Here is a 22,799-nt window from a genome sequence, read left to right on the forward strand (position 1 = left end):
GAGCTGTCCGAGAAGGAGCTGTCCGAGAAGGAGCTGTCCGAGAAGGAGCTGTCCGAGAAGGAGCTGTCCGAGAAGGAGAAGGCCGAGAAGGAGCTGTCCGAGAAGGAGCTGTCCGAGAAGGAGCTGTCCGAGAAGGAGAAGGCCGAGAAGGAGCTGTCCGAGAAGGAGAAGGCCGAGAAGGAGAAGGCCGAGAAGGAGAAGGCCGAGAAGGAGCTGTCCGAGAAGGAGCTGTCCGAGAAGGAGAAGGCCGAGAAGGAGAAGGCCGAGAAGGAGAAGGCCGAGAAGGAGAAGGCCGAGAAGGAGCTGTCCGAGAAGGAGAAGGCCGAGAAGGAGAAGGCCGAGAAGGAGAAGGCCGAGAAGGAGAAGGCCGAGAAGGAGAAGGCCGAGAAGGAGAAGGCCGAGAAGGAGAAGGCCGAGAAGGAGAAGGCCGAGAAGGAGAAGGCCGAGAAGGAGAGGTCCATGGAGACTTGCAAGTAGAGGTCAGTGAAGATGGCCATGGAGCGGTGCAAGTGCCCACAATGGTTGTTCTTCCAGAAGTAGGGGCACAGGAGGAAATTGACTTTGGAGCCGGGGTATCATGTCAGGAAGACGAAGCCACTCCTCCTGATGATTCATTTTCTCCCAGCTCCCCAGCAAGGAAAAGATCAAGGAGGGTGTGTAGAAGTTCCTCTTCAAGCCCCGCTCCATCAGATGATGATCTGGATCTGGATTGGCAACCATCTCCGACGTCTGAGAGGGAGGCACACCATGAGCTGCGAAAGGTATCAAATGTTAAAAGGAAGGGCCCCGGAAAGCTCATACTTATGGATCCGAACGTCGGACTTGATGAAGTGGTGCATTCTGATGTTGTTGAAGAGGATGACAGCAATGACCTAGTCATCACACATGTCAGTCCAGCCACACCGGCCATGCAGCAGACAGACATTTACACCCTATCCCGACGTCATGCTGAGCGTGACCCTGGCGACGTGCCACTGGTAGCACCACCAACGCAGTCAAGTAGTACCACAAGTTCAACAAAACCTACAGCTCCCATATTTTCTCCCCGGAGGGGGACTCCATCCAGCTCGACTCCCTCAAGTAAGGTTGCTGCAATAATTGCACAACCCAGTAGATGTCTGCAAGGCTCATCCACCACTGCTTCATCTGGCATTGGCAGCAGTATCACCTCGTGCGGCAAAACCAGAAGTTTCCAGTCCCCAGTTTGGAACTTTTTTAGTGTCCATGAAAAATATGATAACATAGCCGTTTGTTGCATTTGTAAGACTAGCGTTAGCCGTGGTAAGACTGGTACCAACCATGGAACCGGAGGCCAGATAGGTCATCTTGAAAGAAAGCACGCTGTCGAATGGTTTCCGCACCTAGCAAACGTCAAGGGAAAGCGATCCCAAAGGGCAAGTGGCCAAAATATACCCATAGTAGGTGTTTCATCTGAAGATGATGGGGAGGTAGAAGAAGCGTCAGACATGTGTCCGGTTGCACCCAGTACCCCTTGCAGCACCACACCCTCCGTAACACATAGCAGGCACACTGAGAGTCTGGGAGACACACCAATGCGGAAAATGTCAACACTGATCAGAAGTGGGTCGAAGAAGGCATCAGCATCATCCCGTAAATTTGTCCAGCGCACCATTTCAGCCATGTTCTCCTCAGATGCGCAATTTCAACGCAACCACCCAACTGTACGCCTCTATAACACTAAGCTGGCAAAAATGCTAGCGGTGGACCTTCTCCCTTTTTCGTTTGTCGAAGGTGTGGGTTTCCTTGAACTCGTGGCAACATTGGCCCCTAAATGGAAGGTTCCTAGCCGGTACTATTTTGCCAGGGTTGCTGTTCCAGCACTACACAAAGAGGTGCTTGAGTTGGTGGGGGCAGCTTTGCAGAAGAGTGCTGTTCACACTATACACCTGACAACAGACATGTGGACCAGTTGCGCAGCCACTGATTACATGTGCATCACTGCACACTGGGTCTCTTTTTCAGGGGTTATTAAACAGATAAATGCAGGTGGTGACTTGGTCGAGATTTTTAAGGGTGCTCGTAAACATGCAACATTAGCCATGTTTGGCATGGAGAAAAGTCATACTGCAGTCAACATTTTGGCTGACTTTAACAAAAAGGTCTTGCAATGGCTGCGCCCAAGACATTGCAAGGTTGGTTATGTTTCTACAGATAATGGCAGCAATGTAGTTAGGGCCATGGCGGACGGTTTCTATTTCAGAGTGCCGTGTTTGGCGCACTGTATCAACCTTGTTGTGCAAAATTTTTTGAAAAAAGAACTTGCAGTCGACAAAACACTGACCATCTGCAGAAGAATATGCACACATTTCAACCATTCTTTTAAGGCCCGGAAGGAGCTGAGGCGCAAGCAAAATGAACGTAGAATGCCAGTGAAAGCACTTATCCAGGAGGTGGCAACACGTTGGAACTCAACCTTCTACATGCTTGAGCGTCTGCATGAGCTGTTTCCAGTAGTCAATGAGTATTTCTACAACCTGGGTGGTGATACGACAGGAATGATACTAGCGGTGGAGCAATGGCAGCTAGTTAAAAGCCTGACAGACATGCTTCGGCCTTTTGAGGTCTTCACGCGTGACGTGAGCAGGGAGGACTGTTCTTTGAGCAAAGCTATCCCACTGTTGCTGAAGCTCGAGCACCAAGTCAAGGTGGTGTCTTCACAATTAAAGGACGTTGGAAAGAACGAAGCACATGAGTTGGCGCAGAGATTATTACAACGCCTAGTTAGCAATGAACGGCTTGTAAATATCAAGAAACAACAGCACTACATTTGTGCTACTATTCTGGATCCACGTTACAAAAAGCCATTGTTTGGCAAAGTAATAATTCCTTTTGAAACATCGGATGTTACAGAGTACAAAGGTTGGCTAGCTCAGTCAGCCATTCGTTTTGAAATAGAACGGAAGGAAACTGTAGGAGAAGACAGTACTACTAGTGAATCAGCAGGCGATCAGGCGTCCCAAAAAAGCACTTCACCATCTGTGCCTGTGGCAGAAGTGAGTGACTTTCCCTCTGAGCCGTTAACCACACCAGCAACCGTATCATCTGCACCAGGCGCATGCGATATGTCTGAAGCGAGTTGGCTAACTCAGCTAGGGTTTCCTGGTCCTAGAAAGGACACAGAAGTGCAAAGTACAGGAATCCGGGAGGACAGTCTTTCAATGGTGCAGGCCTATCTGGATGACTCAACAGAGGTCAATATTACTGAGGACCCATTGGCGTATTGGCATGGGAAAAGAAAAATATGGCGAGAGCTCACCAACCTGGCTATCAATTACTTGTCTTGCCCACTCGCAAGCGTGTCTTCAGAACGTGTTTTTAGTTCTGCTGGTGGCATTGTGACTTCCAAAAGGTCCCGCCTCTTGCCCGCAAATGTGGAGCGGCTCACCTTGATAAAGATGAACCAGCACTTCATACCACCAGATTACAGAGTACGAGAATGCACGCAGGAAGAAGAGGACACCGCCCTACCCGAGGAAAGTTCTCCTCAGTTACCAGAAGTAACCCCGACTGATGATTTAGCAGAGTATGAGGACGAGTTCTGCTTCCCTGACAGCGAGTTCTGAAAATGACTCAATCATTCATTAATTGTAAATAGTCCTCCTTATTCACTTTTATTCCTGTGTGTCTGTCTTTCTTTAGCAAGTGCTTCATCACATTCCCAACAAAACTGTAATCAACCAATAAAACAACAAGCCCATCAACAGAACTATCTTGATTTTGATGCCGCAGCATTCCTCAGGTTCACAACAGTTAGTTGACAAGAACTCAGTCCTGGTCGTCTATCCTGAGTCCTCCTCCTCCAGACTCACCCTATCCATTACCCATAATGCTGATGCCTGGATTCTGCACAATGAAGAAATGAAGAAATGAAGAAATGAAGGAGCCAGCCCTCAAACACAAATTACAGGTAAGATAAGCTTTTGGATGGTAGGTAGTATAATGGAGTATTCAGAGAGGCGAGAGAGTGACAGTGGTACTAGCAGCAAAGTCCTAGGGCTCTTGAATTAACAAACTCTGTGACAGGCATTTACTTAGGAAAACATTTGGCCTATTGCACGTGAACGTGTAGGCGTTATATTGCTCGCTTGCCTGTCTCAGGGGTGCTGTCTCTGGGGCTTCTAGGTTTTAGGGTTGTGTCAGCACCGCTACCACATTTCTAATGTTGATTGCTTTTGATTTGCAGAAAATCCACGCCGGGAAACTCCAGTTGTGGCCCTGCTGCAGAACGCGTTAGGACTCTGTGAATTCCAGGTGGAGCCAGCCCTCAAACACAAATTACAGGTAAGATAAGCTTTTGGATGGGAGGTAGTATAATGGAGTATTCGGAGAGGCGAGAGAGTGACAGTGGTACTAGCAGCAAAGTCCTAGGGCTCTTGAATTAACAAAGTCTGTGACAGGCATTTACTTAGGAAAACATTTGGCCTATTGCACGTGAACGTGTAGGCGTTATATTGCTCGCTTGCCTGTCTCAGGGGTGCTGTCTCTGGGGCTTCTAGGTTTTAGGGTTGTGTCAGCACCGCTACCGCATTTCTAATGTTGATTGCTTTTGATTTGCAGAAAATCCACGCCGGGAAACTCCAGTTGTGGCCCTGCTGCAGAACGCGTTAGGACTCTGTGAATTCCAGGTGGAGCCAGCCCTCAAACACAAATTACAGGTAAGATAAGCTTTTGGATGGGAGGTAGTATAATGGAGTATTCGGAGAGGCGAGAGAGTGACAGTGGTACTAGCAGCAAAGTCCTAGGGCTCTTGAATTAACAAAGTCTGTGACAGGCATTTACTTAGGAAAACATTTGGCCTATTGCACGTGAACGTGTAGGCGTTATATTGCTCGCTTGCCTGTCTCAGGGGTGCTGTCTCTGGGGCTTCTAGGTTTTAGGGTTGTGTCAGCACCGCTACCGCATTTCTAATGTTGATTGCTTTTGATTTGCAGAAAATCCACGCCGGGAAACTCCAGTTGTGGCCCTGCTGCAGAACGCGTTAGGACTCTGTGAATTCCAGGTGGAGCCAGCCCTCAAACACAAATTACAGGTAAGATAAGCTTTTGGATGGGAGGTAGTATAATGGAGTATTCGGAGAGGCGAGAGAGTGACAGTGGTACTAGCAGCAAAGTCCTAGGGCTCTTGAATTAACAAAGTCTGTGACAGGCATTTACTTAGGAAAACATTTGGCCTATTGCACGTGAACGTGTAGGCGTTATATTGCTCGCTTGCCTGTCTCAGGGGTGCTGTCTCTGGGGCTTCTAGGTTTTAGGGTTGTGTCAGCACCGCTACCACATTTCTAATGTTGATTGCTTTTGATTTGCAGAAAATCCACGCCGGGAAACTCCAGTTGTGGCCCTGCTGCAGAACGCGTTAGGACTCTGTGAATTCCAGGTGGAGCCAGCCCTCAAACACAAATTACAGGTAAGATAAGCTTTTGGATGGGAGGTAGTATAATGGAGTATTCGGAGAGGCGAGAGAGTGACAGTGGTACTAGCAGCAAAGTCCTAGGGCTCTTGAATTAACAAACTCTGTGACAGGCATTTACTTAGGAAAACATTTGGCCTATTGCACGTGAACCAACACGATGACAGTGTTCAGTTAAATGAAATTACTGCAAAACCACCACCCACCCAGCTCAAAAGTAGTAAAAAAACAGGTATGCTCAGATAAAGTTTGAAAAAGTATATTTATATCCCTAACAAAATAATCTCCCGCAAGACCCTCCCTAACCCCAACAAATAGTCCTCAAAAGTCCCCAAAAAACCCAACTCCCAATTCCCACCCCCCAAAAGTCTCAAAAAAAGGGGCAAGGGACACTCTAGGGATGCAAGCTGGTAAGTTTGGCCTCCAGGGCATCATGCTTTAGGGCCAGGGCATCATATTTTTCTTGGAGGATGGCTTGCTCTAGGCGGAGGCCCTCCACCACATTTTGAAATTTGTGCCATTTCTGGACCTCCGCCTCTAGGTCTGACACTCTGCGGAGTGCACGGCGCAAGCGACCTTTAACAGTGCTGCGAGGTGCAGCTTTTGCTGCTCGGCGGTGGCGTCTTCCGGCACGGCTCCGGTTCGCTGGAGCACTGTGCTTACCGGCAGAACGTGGGGTAACAGAGGAGGATGTAGACGATGTTAAGTTGGATGCACTGGAGTGCGTGTCATCCCCCTCGAGTTCCACCAGTCGCCGATATTCGGCAACAGTTGCTTCCAGCCTCCGTTGCCGGGCCAGTACAGCCAGCATACTCCTCGTTGGTTTGGAGGTTTTAGTATTGCCAACTATATGAAGAAAGAAAGACATAATCTGTAAGCAATGCTCTTTAGGAATATGATTAACACAAAATGATTCAGCAGGAAGTTGTGTCACAGTACAACTAGCAACTAGCCAGGGCAGTACAAAACTATTCAGGCCAGTATCATGGGCGTCCGCAGGGAGGGGCGCTTGAATCACCATTTCCCTTCCCACAACTCACTTGTATCCTTGGTTTGGTGCTCTTTCATATGAAAGAGATGTGGCAGAAGTGAGTGATTTTTCCTCTGAGCCGTTAACCACACCAGCAACCGTATCATCTGCACCAGGCCCAGGCGATATGTCTGTTTCCCTCCCTCTCTCTCTCTCTCTCTCTCTCTCTCTCTCTGTCTCCCTCTTTCTGTCTCCCTTTGTCTCCCTCTACCTCGCTGTCTCTCTCTCTCTGTCTCCCTCCCTCACCCTCCCTCTGGCTCCCTCCCTCTCTATCTCTCCTTCTGTCTTCCTCTCTCTCTGTCTCTGCCTCTATCTGTCTTTCGGTCCCAGCCTGCTGTAATTACCATATTGTAATTTGTCACTGGGCCACCACTGGATACACATCATATCCTATCTAAGAGTCAGATAGTACCATGATCCAGCTTACCTGTACTCGCCACCGCCACTGTCTCCTTCCTCACAGTCTGTACTTCTTCTTGGTCCGACTCCTCTAGCGCCGCCTCCTCCCCAGATTGACCCTCGGACTCCGAGTCAATGATGACCACATCCGAGCTGGCCCCGCCACCAGATGTTCCACCTACAAAGTAGATTTAAGAATGTTAGATTACACCACTCCACTAGTATTTGGTCTATGAATGAAAAAATGTGAAAACAACTGAAAAATTAATTGACTGTCTACTCTAGTCTAAAGTAAATGTCCCTCCTTCCAGGGAAAGCTGTTGTCTTGCTTAATTTTTTTGTCACAATTGTTGAATGCTTGCTTAATTTTAACACACATTATTTTTCTCTGAACAGACAGAAACTGGACTTCTAAGGACAAGAGGAACATCAACTTGAAACCAGGTGAAAGCTCGGCTCGACCACAAGAAATTTCTACCAATCCAGTACTCATCAACTCTGCACCAAGCACTTTTCCATTTCCAACTAACTTTATTTTAATATATGTGTTTACTTAAACTTTTAATAAAGCTTTTAAACTTGAATTGACTCTGTAGTTTTTCCTCCAGAGAGTCCAGACTAGAGTGACTGAGCGAAAAGTTTTGCAATTTTTGGAAGGAGGAATCTGTGCTGCTGACACTACCAGGTTTATTTATACAGTGTGCCAAACACGCCACTCTGAAATATTATTACTCTGGTCTTTGGTGTCCATAGTTCGGTTTGTGGAGAATTGTCCCTGCAACAGTAGGATTATTGATTTTGCTCCTATCTAAACACTATTTCGAAACAATTAAATTAGGAATGCTTGGACAACAATAGGTCCTCTATATTTAAATGAAAACTTACTGGGGCCAGCAAAGGAGCACTCGCCGCCCTGGCCTGCATCCTCCTCCTTTGGAGCCACTGCTGCATCAGATTTTTCGGTCCGCTTGCCCCTGGGCGGACCTGACGTACAACATGAAAGAAATAACAGAAAACATTGATGATTGCTGCTTGCCGATGTCCTTGTCAACCAAATCAAACATTTAGAAAGAACAAGAACCTACTATTTCATCCAAAAAGAGGGCTACAAAGGAAGGACTGCACCTGAGCCTCTACTCTAGGGGCAGATTTACAAGCCCCTTGCAGCTCTTCTGCTCCATTCTTGCGTCAATTTTGTGACGCAGCGCCACAAGAGAGGCGCCATGGTCTGGCGTATATTAACAACGTGACGCATATGGGAGATGCATCCCATTCTAAAACCCTGCGCCATTAGGGAGCATTCCATCGCAAGGGATGGCGTTCCTGCGCAGGAACGCATGCTAAAAGTGGCTATGGGGAATATATAAAATTTCAATCAGTCATTTAGGACAATGATGCGTCACTGAAACCCTGCGCCTGCATGAAGCAGACTTACGGCTTGACGCAGCATTGCTGGAGCTGCGCCATCGTTGCAACGCAACTCCATCAAAGAGCCGCCTTTACGGCACCGATGCGTAACGCTTCGGTGACGTTTTGTGACCATGGTGTGCCGCATTGTAAATACGGCGCACCATGGGTGGTGCTGCCGTGCCACACACTTTGCAGGGATGCGCAGGTAATTGCTAATCTGACACTTACGGGCATACTTACGAGTACTGAGCTGGACACCTCCAGATGTGCACCAGAACAAATACGTAACGCAAAACTAACCTTGCGTCACGGCAGATGCGCCGCTATTACAATGCGGCAAACCCTGGCGCAAGGGTAGGCAGATGCGTAACGCATCTCGTGACGAAATAGGGGCGCATCTCTAGAGTCGCTTCGCGGGCGCAATGCAACTATAGCAGTGCTCAGGGCTGCCCAATACTCTACATACCGCATCAGTCCTTACGCCTGCTTCAAGCAAGCAGGCATAAAGAATTGACATAGCAGCGTCGCGGAAGTGCCTGCGTTAAATCTTGTAGATTTCACGCAGGCACTTTTGCGAGGCACACATCTGCCTGACCGGCACCACCCACCCCCCACTCCCCCCCTGCGTGGGAACGCACCCATTGAGGCGCAGGCCCAGGCATTCACGTGGCGCATCTCCTTAGATGCATCACGTTGTACATGACTCGCAGGGATGCGCCACGTTTACGTCGCTGTGCGTCAGGTAAGGCAGTGTAAACGTGGAACAAGGGGCTTGTAAATCTGCCCCTTTGTGTCTAGCATTACGCAGTTCTGTAAAATACACTCATACTCAGCCCAATTAAATGAACACAAAATAGATAACAAATAAGCAGTGGCACCGGCACAGAGAAGGAGAACAGTGCACCTGAAATGCACAGAAGATTTTGAAATATTATTGAAAAAATTGCTACTACTACTCACCAAGACCGGGGACCTCCACTCCCAGCACGTCTAGCAGGTCACGCTCTCGGTCAAGGATGTCGGTCCAGCGGTGGGTGACCTGATTGTAGGTGCGCTGGACCCCCGTGATCTTAAAAAGGGCCCGGCACACCTGCCCCCACCGCTTCCGTCGCTCCTGGCTGTTGGTGTAACCAGCAGCAATCCTGCCGCCTGCCGCGATGGTCCTGGGGAGACGGCGCTGCACGTAAAAAACAAGTGCGCCCACCTCCTCAGGGCTGAAAATCTCCCGGGGCACCACCATTTCCGCCCTCAATCGACCACACGGGAGCCGGGCACGGGCTGCGGTGCCCGTCTTGGGCAGCTTCACAGCTGTCTTGACCATGTTCTGGCCAGGTGTGAGCAGTAAAGAAGAGACAAAATGAAAAAGAATAAGAGTAGGGAAGAAGGAAAGTAAAAGTTTAAAAAAGTAGTTCAAAAGTAAACAAAAATAGCCTAAAACACAAAAATATAGATCTAGAAAAATACAGGGATAGAAAATAAGTTAAATAGATCAAAAAAATAGTAAAACAAGCAAAGGATGGCAGAGATATAGAGAGGATAGAAACACCATACCCAGACACATAGGAATGAATGAAAAACAAGATGGCGGCCCGATCACGTGCGCGTAAGTAAGTTCGCACGCGATTTCTCTCGCGAACTCGTGCGAACTTGTATTCGCAAGGCGCGAGTCGGGCGAGATTACACTTAGCGGGCGGAAACGGAAATACGTCACGCAAACAAAATGGCGGCGCCCATACTCAACCTTGAGGTAACTCGCACGAGTTCGCGGCCTCCACGGGCCAGTTCGCACTACGACGCGCCCCGCGAATAGGGCGAAATTACCGAAAAACGAGTTTTGCAAAAGCAAAACGAACGAGCAGGTGCAAAAGTTCGAGCTCATCATTTGTAACCATTTACCTGTAGTGCTTCCTGAAGGGGCCCTCCAGAATCCGGTTGCCTACTTGCAACTATTGTGTGACCCTGCTCTGACAGTCACAGAATAGTTACAAGTATGCCATTGCATCCTGTTAAAAAAAATTATTTACTTTGCATTTGCAACAAAAAGGAAAGGGAGCAGACAAGCAGGTGCCAGCCTTCATTAATGTCAGTTGGGGAAGGGCAGGTGTTGTTGTTTGCAAAACTTAAGGCACTTAGCAGGTGTTTGTTCACTCAGTGGTCAATCAGAGGGTGTTGTGATGACACTGAGGGTGGCATGGGTGTGCCAGCCAGAGGGTGGCATGGGTGAACCAGAGTGCCAGTGTTGACAGAGGATGGCAGTGCTTTGCTTTGCCCCAATAATGTACACTGGTGAACTAGAGGGTGATGTGATGACACAGAGGGTGACATGGGTGAGCCAGAGGGTGGCATGGGTGACCAAAGAGAGTGCCAGTGGTGACAGAGGGTGGCAGTGATGAAGAAAGCTTAGCAAACAGGCTGGGCACGTAGAAACAACAAGTTCGCTAAACTGGCGACCCGACAAGTAAGTTCGCAATTTGCGAAATAGTACAAAACCCTCGCGAACTTGCAGAAACCCGTGCGAACACACACACCCCCAAAAAATCCGCTAATCCGCGAGAATTCGCGGATTTCGCGTATTTTCGCAATCCGCGAATACGCAAATCCGCAAATTCGCGGATTGCGAATCCGCAAAATCCGCCCATGCTTAGTTTCTGCCTGGCTTTGGCGTCAGCCTTAGCCTACCAGAAATAGCCAGTTCTAACATTCACCAACGCATCTCGACGGTGCGAGAAGATTTTCATTGCATCGCCGTGCCGCTGCGAAGATTGTTGCAGCGCCTGTCGCCGCTGCAAGAACCGACTCATTAAGGGATCACAGCTGAAGAGGACCAACACCGTGCCACGCCATTGCATCGATCTCTGTCGCATCCCGAAGTTCTACGCATTGTGCCTGTGAGAGACGCTTTCCCAACGCATCGCCTGTGAACCGGAACCGGCACGAAGACTCGACGCATCGCTCCCCCTACAGACTGTACTCGAAGCAACCCATCCGCTGCGTGCAGCGGGGCTGTGGCATCGCCTCCCCAGGGTCTCTGGAGTGTCGCATCTCTTTGTTTTTTTATGCTGCAGCTATTTGGCTTGGAAACTTTTGTCACATCTCCAGGTACTTTGGTGCAAAGTCACATATCATTGATTTCTATGGTTCAAGTTCTTGAAACCTTTTTAAAGTCATATTTTTAAACTGTTTAAGTTGGATTTTTGTTGTTTTGGTCTTGTGTAGTTCAGATAAAGACACTATATTTTTCTAAACTGATGTGGTGTCCATTTCAGGTGTTTTCACTATGTTACTGTGAGTGTTAGTACAAATACTTTAAACATTGCCCTTGGGATAAGCCTGTCTGCTCGTGTCAAACTACCAACGGGGTGAGCAGGGGTTATCTAAAGAGTGTATCCCCTTATCCTGACTAGAAGCAAGGGTTCCTATTTGGTCAAAGGTACCTACCTCTGCCAACTAGAGACCCCCAATTCTGACAATCCCTCACCCACAAAGTGTGACATGCGTCATCATCGAGCTCACCATTTAGCACTGGCAAAGAGACTGTAAATAATTATTTCTCTATCACTATCCTCCATGTATGTGTGTTCGCTATGGGCCTGATTAACAAAGGTAAATTACACTTTTGAGAAATGTATATTTTGGAATTGTAATTGTATTTATACATTGCTTACTACCCCTGAGGAGGCGTTGAAGTGCTTGGCTGTGAGTAGCATGCTATTCTGCTACCCCAAAACCTAGAGTTAAATACTTAGGGCATAATTATGAGTTTGGCCGTCCGACCGCCCTATTACAAGTTGGGCGGTCGGACCGCCATGGTACCGCCGCAATGATCTAGATGCCTCAATATGCTTGGAGGTGCCTATGTGGCACCGTCATGCATATGACGGAGTTTCCCCGCTGCCATAGTTTTTATGGCGGTGATCCCGCTATGAAAACTGTAGTAGAGAGGAAACAAATGGGGCACTACAGGGCTCCCTGTTGCCTCAGGGCTATTGGCTATGGTGTGCATGCTGGGAGGCAAATGTTGTTCTTGCCCATGTGCATGCACCCCAGTTCATGCACGGAATGGACTGCAGAGTCCATGACGTGCAGGAACTGCCTTTGACCCTCCAATGGCAGTGCCCTTTTTCAGAGGCACCGCCGTAGAATCACCAAAGAAATGCCTGCCAGACATGAGAAAAATCATAATCTTGCGGGTGATACTGACATGGCTTTGGCGGTGTGGGAGCAGATTGGCGGTCCCACACCACCAAAGTCGTAATCGAGCCCTGAGAAGATTCGTCATATATGTTTTTTTTACCTTGTGGATAGTTGAATTATATTTGTGCTTGTGAGTTCTTGTGTGTTTAGTGGTGTTTTGAGTAGGGATAGAAAATGATGGGAATTGTTTAGAAAAGGGGAAGTAGTTAAGTTGTTATGGGAAGTAGTGGACATGTGTGACTGTTAGTTGGGTGAACTGGCTGAAAATGAGGGGGAGGTTTGAGAAGGATGTTTTGGAGTTGATATTAGAAATGTTTGGGACTTTGAGTACGTTTTGTACATTTTGCTTATTTCCCAATTAATAAAAAAAAAAAAAAAATAACAGTAATAAGTTGGGTGCCATGCATGGCGAACCACGGATACTGCAACACCCTTGCATGAAAAATAATTGAGGTCAAGAATTAAAATGTTTAAAAAATATGTAACAGTGATGTTATTAAAATATAACTAAGCCAATTTTAATTGTTCTATACATCACTTTTAGTAATTCTTAATGCATAATAAAAATATCTTTTTTTTTGTTGGGAATGTAGTTTTTTAATCTAAAGTTCAGAATATTTATTTATTTAATGTAATGTATTTCAAAATTAAGTTCAATATCAGGTAATAGTGATGTGGCATTTTTTTGTTCTACATTTAAAATAATCACATCAAATGTATTTACATTCATATTTAATGTCACATATTTATAATACTTATTTTTATGTTAAATACATTTTTTCTATTGTTCCCTATATTTTACCATTGGGAAGCTCCACCCTCTCCCTATGGTAAGGTATATGAAACTTTACAAAAAAAGAAGTCTAAATGACATTCAAAGAAAGCAAGGTCTTATACAAATACTGATGGACTGATAAGAATCTAGATTTCAGAGTCCTCAAAAGGTGAAATCTTGTTAACAGAAGATACCTTACAGGTGGAACCACCCACCAGCTATGTTGAGAGATGATACCACCATGCCTCAATTGAGATCCAGGTAAGATGCAGTAAATAGCAACAGCACCAAAAACAAATTGATTTGATCCATGGTGAAATAAGAAAAAAAACAGGATTCCTCCTCCCCCTCACATTCATTATTATTAATTATTATTAAATTAAAATAATAAGACGTACAGCTACCCGGAGGTTTCCCGGCGCCAGTGTGAAAGAAAGAGATAACATATACTGGTTAAATAGCCAGGATTTTAGGCCCTTATGAAAGAAAGTTTTTGTAACTGGTTTCGTGCCGTAATGGCGCGGGTAGCGTATTACACAATGAGGGAGCCAGATAAGAAAAGGACTGTCCACCCATATGTGACAGTTATTGAGGTGCAGTACACAGCTTGATCGTATGCATATAACATAAGGCCTTAAATTTAGTACAATTCTCAATCCTGAGCAAGTGTAGGTCACGGAGAGAACCTTAGATGGAGGACTTTTTCGGCACATGACAGAGCAGTCTAGCCGCAAAGTTCTGAACTACTTGCAGTTTTTGAACTACCTCCTTATTTGCTCCTAGGTACTGGACAGTCCAGCCTGGACATAATCCAGGCCTGGATCACAGTTCTTTGTGTGGGACTAGGCAACATCCAGAGTACTTTATGGAGCCATTTTAGGATGGTGAAGCAAGTTGAGCCAACCTTGACTGCTTGCTGCCTCATAGATAGCTGATCATCTATGACTACGCCTAGATTGCGTGCTGTTTGCACCGGTTGAGGCAGATCGGCCATTTGGGGAGGCCAGTGACGGGGGCCTCAGAGATCTTTGTTTTTCCCCAGGATCAGAACCGCATTCTTTTCACAGTTCAACTTTAAGCAATTGGAATGCATCCAGCTAGCTATCTTTAGCAGCCCTACCTCGAGAGATGACACCATGGATGACTTGTTGGAGGACAAGGAGAAGATTAGCTGTGTGTCATCCGCATAAGAAAAGATAGACAACCCAGCTTCTTCTGCTATTGTAGCTAGCGGGCTAACATAGCGATTGAATAACACTGGGCTAAGGATCGAGCCCTGTGGTAAACCATATGGAGAAGCATGGGTCTTAGAGCTAAAAGATGGGGATAAAGATCTGAAAAGGTCCGACCGGTTAAAAAGTCTTTAATCCATTTAAACGCTGAGCCGACTGTGCCCAGAGATTGATGTTCCACAACCCTCCTTTCTCCTCACTATCATTTACATCCCATCATAGGGCAATAAACACAACAGTGAGTATGCAACAGGCAAACTCTACAGGAAAAGTGGATTGCTGTTCTCACCAATACAGATTTGGAAAGACCACAACAAGGGGAAATGTAGACTGCACCGGAAAACTGTGCAAGCTTTACTTCCACAATGCCATGAATGCTTGCAGCACAAAATAGTGGGACACCCACGAATGGCAGGAGCCACACCAGTTGAATGGTCTTCAAACTGGCCAGTCCAACATCCAGAGCAATGAAAATAAATTATAAGACTTCTTCTTCTTACCCAAGAGCAAACTAGACAAGTTACTTTAACTTCACACACCGCACTGGTGGCACCCTACACAGTATAGCTATAGGGGGTCTATAGTAAGAGCAGGAAGAAGCCAACACCAGAAAAATGGTTACTTATATCTCAACTCCTGAATCATGGTTTACAGTCTTTGTCATTTTACATTGATGCAGGGCTCCTAATTAGTTTTAAGACCTTATTCAACAAATGATGCATACACAAATATAATCTTTTCCTTTTAAAATGTACTTTTGTATCGAATCTTTGATCTATTTCGACAAAGTACCTAGTATAAGCGTTTACATTTGCTCCGTTTGATTATATTTCAAGTACCTGACAGAGAGGAAGGGGAGTTATTTTCTACTGAGTTTGCAGGCACGGACCTACCAGTCATAGTTACTGGGCTACCTTTCTCGGATGTATTCTTCTTTTCCTGAATTTGAAACTTCATTACCTCAAGGTCACTCCTGTTAACGTATAGGTTCAATCAAGCAGCTGTTTCTATGTTAAGTATCAGGTGGTTGCAGTAGCATTCGAAATAAACATCCAAATAATAAGCACAGGCTCAGTGCAATAAATGCACAGAGGTTCCGCTTAGTGATAAACACATTATTGTTTACAAGCAAAATGGTGAGTTTGAACAGTACAGCGAGACTGGAAATTTAATGAGGTTACTTTGTTCTTATAATCATCTTCATGCAAATCTCCAGTGCCAATATGCATACTTTATTTTTGTTATTTAATCCAAACTGAACTGTTTAACTGTTCAATCGATAGCTCAGTAAATGAAAACATAAATTCCAGGGATCTTTGTTGACCTCATGATCACAAATCCGAATACCGCCTCTGTCTCCAATTCCTATATTCTTCTCTTGTCTAAAAAAGAGTGCTATAACCTTAGCGTATGGCTAGGACCTTTGTATATATCACTGTTGTATTTTAAATATTAAATCCATTCATGTATCACAAACTGATTAAAAACGCGCCTGCAATCTGCTTTTAATACATTCAAATATAAGGTAGTGATTTTAAAATATTTGTAATTGCTAATGAGTCGTTTGCAATAATTTACTGCTTACACAATTAACAATAAAGGAATTATTAATATGATTTTTTAATATGTATGCAAGTTACTCAGCAGCTCCTAACTTCTGACAGTATCGCTCTAGCAGTGAAAGGGTTACATAGTTGGAGAAGTTGAGCTTCAGATTAGGCTTTCCCAGCCACACATATCTGCAGCAAGTGTGGACGCCAGCTCGGAGGAAACACACGTTTGAAGTGGCTGAACTAATCGTGCAGAAGCAATTTGCGATTTTCTCTCTCTCAGCCTAGATAAAGTACAGCCTTATGACATTGGCTGAACTAAGCAAGGTCAATTTACTGTGAAAAGGCAGCTATAGATTCCAACTTCAAATAGACGCTAATCCGGCGCAGCCAAAAACAGGATTTACTCTGGAGTTTTCGCCACAGAATGAGCAAAGTGAAGTGGACAATTCAATTAGTATGCGGATCGCTGTCTGTGCTCATGTTTGTATACAGTCTTGCGACTGTTCCTAGGCCGGTAACTTGATTCCGGCTTATTTTTCCAAGCTGAAAAAAGGCTAAAGTGGGATTACTATACTCCTACTGATTTTGCAAATGGTTAAATGAAACGTAAAATATATTAAAAGGCAAATATCACTCATTTTTTTAATATATTTTTTTATGTCGTGATCCAACGCATGGCATTGTAAAAAATTCAATAAACAATTTATATGGCATTTGAATGTATTTTGTTAATTGTTTCACTATAAAATGAATATATAGGTTTAGGAAATGACTACTATATCTACTTTTATCTTTACTTTTAATATCTAGTTTTTCCTGTATGATGGTGCTGTGCATTTAACAAATGATGCGAAAGTTTTATGTCTTACATTAGATTAGGTGTTAAAATTACACCGGGGCTAATGCGGCCTTTCATCATCTACAGGACAATACAATTAGAAAATATGCGCTGCATAAAATTAATCAGTTATTTACAGAGTCTACTATTGCGTAATTTGTGGTTGCAAATTTTAAGTGAAAAATCAAAGTTATAAATATTGTAGAGAGTACTGTACATTTATTTAATTTGAGTACTGCGAGTAAATCATTGTAGGTCTTATTTACTGACAGAATTAGCTGCCTGTAGGTAAAGAGACTTGCTCATTATTGTATGACTTTCTTATCTTTTTCAGTTCTATACTTCTGGTTTGGTGGTTCTCTCCCAGTGTGTGTGTTTATACTTCCCCCTGGATCACTTCGGTCACAACATTCTTTGATTGGCTGAGTTGTATCTTTCTTTTGCTGTCCTGTGCTAACTATTATCATATTATTAATTCTGCCAAAGAGCTGAAAAAGGAAATGCCCATCAGAATTCGCGTTACTCCGCAACTTTGGCTCTTATCACCTCCATTGGGATCATTAAAAGAATTCTTGAAAATGAGTGTTGTGGGAGCCTTTTAGTTCAATTCTACTATGCAAAATATCAAGTGATACAATCATTTACATATTTCAGTACGATTCTTTCACTTATTTATTCGAGAATGTAATACATTTGACCGGATATTTAAAAGATGATACAAAAAAATATACTCCAGAAAATAATTGTTCATGTTACAAATTAACCCATTAGTTTAGTCTATATCATTTTTTTCGTTTCAAGACTCCATGGGGGTGTATATCTTTCCTAGCTCTCTTGCCTTTCCTCTACCTCTTCTTTCATTTATAATTAACTTTTTTAGCAAGGGCCCTCCAGTTGCAAGTGCTACCAGTGTGTTTGCTTGTCCTATTTGCGAGGCTTCCAATGTATAAATCAAATTTTAATTTACCATTCTGAAATGAAATGGTAACTGAATCATCTTAGGATGTAAAGTATAAACATGGCTGCTGCGTATGCATGCACATGAATGGTGGTCATGTTTCAATAACTATCTTTTTTTGCTTAGTGAAAAATCATTCAAAGATTATTATTATATTATTATTATATTTAAGTTTATAAAGCGCGCAGCTACCCGGAGGTTTCCCGGCGCTAAGAACCGAATGAGGGAAAGAGCAAACTAAAAAGTAAGGAAGGCAGTTACTGGTTAAATAACCAAGTTTTAACCTCTCTGCGGAACTTGAGATAACAAGGTTCAGTACTCAGCGATAGGGGAAGAGAGTTCCAGAGGGAGGGAGCGAGACAGGAGAAGGAACGACCACCGATTCTGGCTCTTTTGACTCTGGGAACCAGGAACCTATGCTGATTGGATGAGCGAAGAGTACGGGGTGGACAGTACTGCTGAACCAAGGTATTAAGGTAGGGTGGGGCCCGGCCTGCATTAATTCTGTGCATAAAGCAGAGAGCCTTGAATTTCGTGCGGCTTTCAATACGGAGTCAGTGCAGGTTACGTAGAGAATTAGAAGTGGAGGATTTATTAGGAAGTTTACAGAGCAGCCGAACCGCCATGTTCTGGACGGTCTGTAGTTTACGGGTCACCTCTTTGCAGGCCCCCAGGAGAAGAATATTGCCGTAGTCCAGTCTAGAGGTGATTAAGCCCTGGACTACGGTTTTCTGTGTCTCCTGAGGGAGCATCCAAATGATCTTTCGAAGCCATTTGATGATGGTGAAGTTTTGACCACATGGTGCTTCATGGATAACTGGTCATCAAAAATGATGCCAAGGTTACGTGCTGTTCTAGAGGGAACGGGGAGGGTGCTCATTTGCGAGGGCCAATGTTGGGGCCCCCACAGAGTAGTATTATGGCCAAACAGAAGGAGCTCTGTTTTCCCCCCGTTCAATTTCAATTTATTTTCGAGCATCCACGTGGCAAAGTTACTAAGCCCTACGCAGAGGGAAGAGGAGGAAGAGTGAGGTCCCATCGAGAGAGAGTAGATAATCTGAGTATCATCGGCATATGAGTAAATGGTGAGCCCAGCTTGCTCCGCAATAGTAGCCAAAGATCTGACATATAAGTTAAAAAGTAAGGGGCTCAAAATGGAACCCTGAGGGACACCATAAGCCGATTTATAGATTTGAGAAGCTGATGGAGAGGAGAAGACTTGAAAAGTGCGGTCTGAGAAAAAACTAGCAAACCAGTTGAGGGCTGAGCCGGTAATGCCAGATGATTTAAGGGCATTAATGAGGATGGGGTGGGAAACCGTGTCAAATGCGGCGCTCAAGTCAAGCAAAATGAGTGCCACGGTTTCCCCCCTGTCCACTCGGCATCGGATGGTTTCTGAAACCCCCAACAGAGTAGATTCCGTCGAGAAGCCGGACCTGAAACCTGATTGAGATGTATATAGGATGTTCCTAGATTCAACATGTAGGGTGAGTTGTGTATTAATGTGTTTTTCCAGAATTTTTGAAAAAACCATAGGAGTGAAATGGGGCGGAAATTGGATGGGTTATTCGGATCAGCATTTGCCTTTTTTAGCAGAGGCACTATCATTGCATGTTTCCATGCAGAAGGTACCTTGGCTTCTCTAAGGGAGGAGTTAAGTAAGTCCAGAATAAGTTTAAAGGAGGAATTGTCCAGAGTTTTTAGAATTTGAGGGGGAAGTGGATCCAGTGGGGAACCAGATTTGATATTACTGATAATATCATGAAGTGGGGTGATATTAAGAGGATCCCAAGTACAGATCTGCTGTGAAGATGGGAGATTAGTCTCCTCTGAGACCACCGGTTCGTGGGAGATCACAGGATTAGGTGCTTTAGGGGGGCAGATCTGCTTTGAGGGTGTGGAGTGCCTATCCTCTAAAGTCTCAGGATCACAGAGAGTAACTGGAGCAGGTAATTTAGGGGGGAGGTGGGGGGAAATAGATTTTTCAAAGTCAGTGTAAATGGCGTCAATTTTGGAGATAAAAAATTCCGCCAGAGAATTGCATTGTGTGGCGTCTAGACAAGACATATTGGGCTGACATAATGCGCCCGAAAGTTCTTGTACAACCTTAAAAAGCACCTTTGGGCGATTTTGTGCCTCAAGAATAGTTAAATTGACATATCCCATTTTTGCAGTTTTACAAAGTAAATGATATTTGGTAAGGGCGGTCTTACAAGTTTGCTTGGAACACAGATCATACTGTATGCGCCACTTGCGCTCGAGGTTTTTGCAGATAGTTTTTTCTTTTTTCAATGCGTCTGCGAACCAGGGCGCAGGCGGATGGTGTAAATTGTGCTTTTGCTTACGCTGAGGTACGCATGCATTGGCAGCAAGGGTGAGCCAGGTATGAATAACAGCCGCTGCTTTAATACTGGTGACTTCGGTGAGGGGCCTTGAGTTCTCGAGACAGGAATTGAGTTTCTTGGAGTCCAGATTTTTCCAGTTTCTGGTTGTCCTTTATTCAGTGGAGGTAGAGGGGGTGTTGGGCAAACAACCAATAGTAACGGAGAAAGTTGCCATAAAATGATCTGACCATAGGATAGGTAGGGGCGGCCTGCACGTAATAGTTTCCAAGTTCGACAAGATGGGATCCAGGAGGTTCCCTGCCTTATGGGTAGGGCCAAGGTTATGTAAGGTGATATTTAGAGCAGCAAGGTCCTGTAAAAGGTTGGCACTGATAGAACAATATGGGTCGTTCAAATGTAAATTCAGGTCACCAATAATTGAGAAATTAGTGGAGTTCTGGAGTAAAGGTGCTACGTGCTCAGGAAAGGCGGTAGCCCAGGAACTCGCTGGGCCGGGGGGACGATAAATAAGCATCCCAGAAAGGGTAAAGTTGGGAGATAACGAAAGTTTAAAAAGGCCAGCTTCACTGTCCGGTAGATCAAGGTCCTCCCATTTGCAAGAGTATAGTCTGTTAAAAATTATAGCTATCCCTCCACCTTCTTTCACAACTCTACTTTTTCCTATGTACGTATAGCTATCAGGGAGGGCAGATGCAATGTCCGGTCCGGAGTGGTCTTTTAGCCAAGTCTCTGTAAGGAATACTGCCGCTGGTTCCAAGGAAGTGAGAAGGTCGAAAATCTCTCTCTTGTGTTTGACTAATGACCTACAATTAAGACTAATCAGCGTGCGTACCTGAGGAGAGTCTGTATATTTAGGCCTAGGTCGAGATGACGGGAAATTGCATATAGCTGTATTAGTTAGAGAGGGAAGGGATGTGAGGGAGAGGTTACAGTCTGGGCAGGTTATAGGGGCCTGATGACAGTTCAGAGTGATACAGTGTAGGCAGTGCGATGACCTGAGGCTAAGGAGGACCTCTCTAGAATAAGTAAGAGGTAGTCCGGGGAGTTTAGTGTCAAAGGACGTGGCCCCTGGTCCCAGCACGTCGCGGACGGGCGCAGACGGGCTGGACTTTGGCGCGACTTCGGCGCGCCATCGTCGCGTCCGCTGCGCGTCGGCCAGCACATCGGTATAAGTGGGGAGGCGGCGGTAGGAAACTAGACCCCTCCCCCCTTCCACCGGAAGTGAGTAAGAGAAAGCAAGAAACTCCCTCCACAACAACGAGCTAGGCTCGGGGTGGACCGGGGAGTGGGAATCAAGTGAAGGTACACGTGATGTTTAAAACGCATACAGCGCTGCGCCTGACATCGTGCACCCCTGCTCTCTCACAGCAGCAGCGCTAGTGTCAGGAACAATAATGCGCTAGGAGAACTATTATTAAAAATAAACCCGCAATGCGAGCACCTCAATCGTGCCCCCTGCGATGGCAGCTAAAAGTTTAACAAACAGCGCAGTGCGAGCACCAAACTCGTGGCCCCCGGCAGTAAAAGCAAAGTGCAAATGAAAGGTCACAGGTAGATGACTGTAATGATTGCGCGCGGGTAGATGCATGGTGTCCATCTTGTAATTTCGGTTTTTGTTTGAATGATTGTTTTTCACTTTAGAAAAATCTTTACACAAGATGGCCAAGGCACCTGCATTTGTGGTGCCCATCTAAAAGATAAAAAGAGTGACAAGGCCAGTATCTTTAACAGGCAACACCACTCTTACAAGCCAGATCATTGTAATGGTGATGGTTTGCTTGAATAGAAATGTAAACAGCATGAATGTTGAATGCAAGTTCTCTTTATAGATCTGGTGTTTATATTTTGCATGTTTTTAAGAAGACCCATTGCCTCCTATTCTCTACTGTAAAACACCCTCGCCACGACTGGGCAAATTGTTCTTTCAGGTACTCTAGCTCTATTCTCTTATCTGTGGAATGGAATGCATTGGGAATGCTCCTACCATGCTTTTGCCATTTGAATGCACCATCGTTGGTATTATTTTGTCCCTTAACTTCCTATTCCGGATTTTACCTTGAATGTGCTATGCTCAATAAGATATATGTGGTGAACTCAAACAATATTCTCTGCATTTCTTTTCTTTTATACATTTTGGAAGCAATTTAAAAATCTCTGCAATACATTTTGCCAGGTAACTCACCAGGTCTCCTTCTTTCTTCTTTTTTCTGGATACTCAATCACCATGCATTAAACTGTGTCATTCTCTAACAGGCCTGCACTGGTCTTTAAACAATGTCATTACACTTTGCCACATGAAGGTGACCTTCGATAACCTGAAAATTAAATCATATCTTAAGACAGTGCTGTCCACTTTGACTCTCCAGATAAGGCACTCAAGATGTCTTCTTGCTTGTGGTGGGAAAAGGGAAGCTTGGTGTGGGCAGTGACCACAAAGCAACCTAAATAATAACAATATAAGGCAGACTAAGAATAAAAGACACACAAAACACAGTTTAACATAATACGTAGCTAACTGAAGATCTAAAATACCCTTTCATTTCCTTAATATCTTATGCCTATTTAATGAAATACTAACACAACTTCACTGATTAAAAAGAAAAGTCATACATTTACTTGCGTGCTTCGCTGATTGTAA

The 22,799-nt window shown here is 45.0% G+C and overlaps 1 protein-coding gene across 2 annotated transcripts; it reads left to right on the forward strand.

The window, feature by feature from the left end:
• The first annotated feature begins 1,328 nt into the window (after nucleotides 1–1,328).
• LOC144819365 (zinc finger BED domain-containing protein 6-like) lies at nucleotides 1,329–6,536 on the forward strand. Of its 2 annotated transcripts, none has more exons than XM_078677293.1 (2): nucleotides 1,329–3,928; nucleotides 5,051–6,536. In XM_078677293.1, the coding sequence occupies exon 1, from the start codon at nucleotides 1,467–1,469 to the stop codon at nucleotides 3,582–3,584; it is 2,118 nt and encodes a 705-aa protein (XP_078533419.1). In that variant the 5' UTR covers nucleotides 1,329–1,466; the 3' UTR covers nucleotides 3,585–3,928; nucleotides 5,051–6,536. The 2 variants fall into 2 exon arrangements, 1 of the variants encoding a protein (XP_078533419.1); XR_013607318.1 differs by lacking the exon at nucleotides 5,051–6,536 and adding an exon at nucleotides 4,205–4,285 and having other exon boundaries at nucleotides 3,597–3,928.
• Nucleotides 6,537–22,799: the final 16,263 nt, after the last annotated feature.

Source organism: Lissotriton helveticus, chromosome 2_1 (genome assembly GCF_964261635.1).
Source record: "Lissotriton helveticus chromosome 2_1, aLisHel1.1, whole genome shotgun sequence".
Lineage (NCBI taxonomy): Eukaryota > Metazoa > Chordata > Amphibia > Caudata > Salamandridae > Lissotriton > Lissotriton helveticus.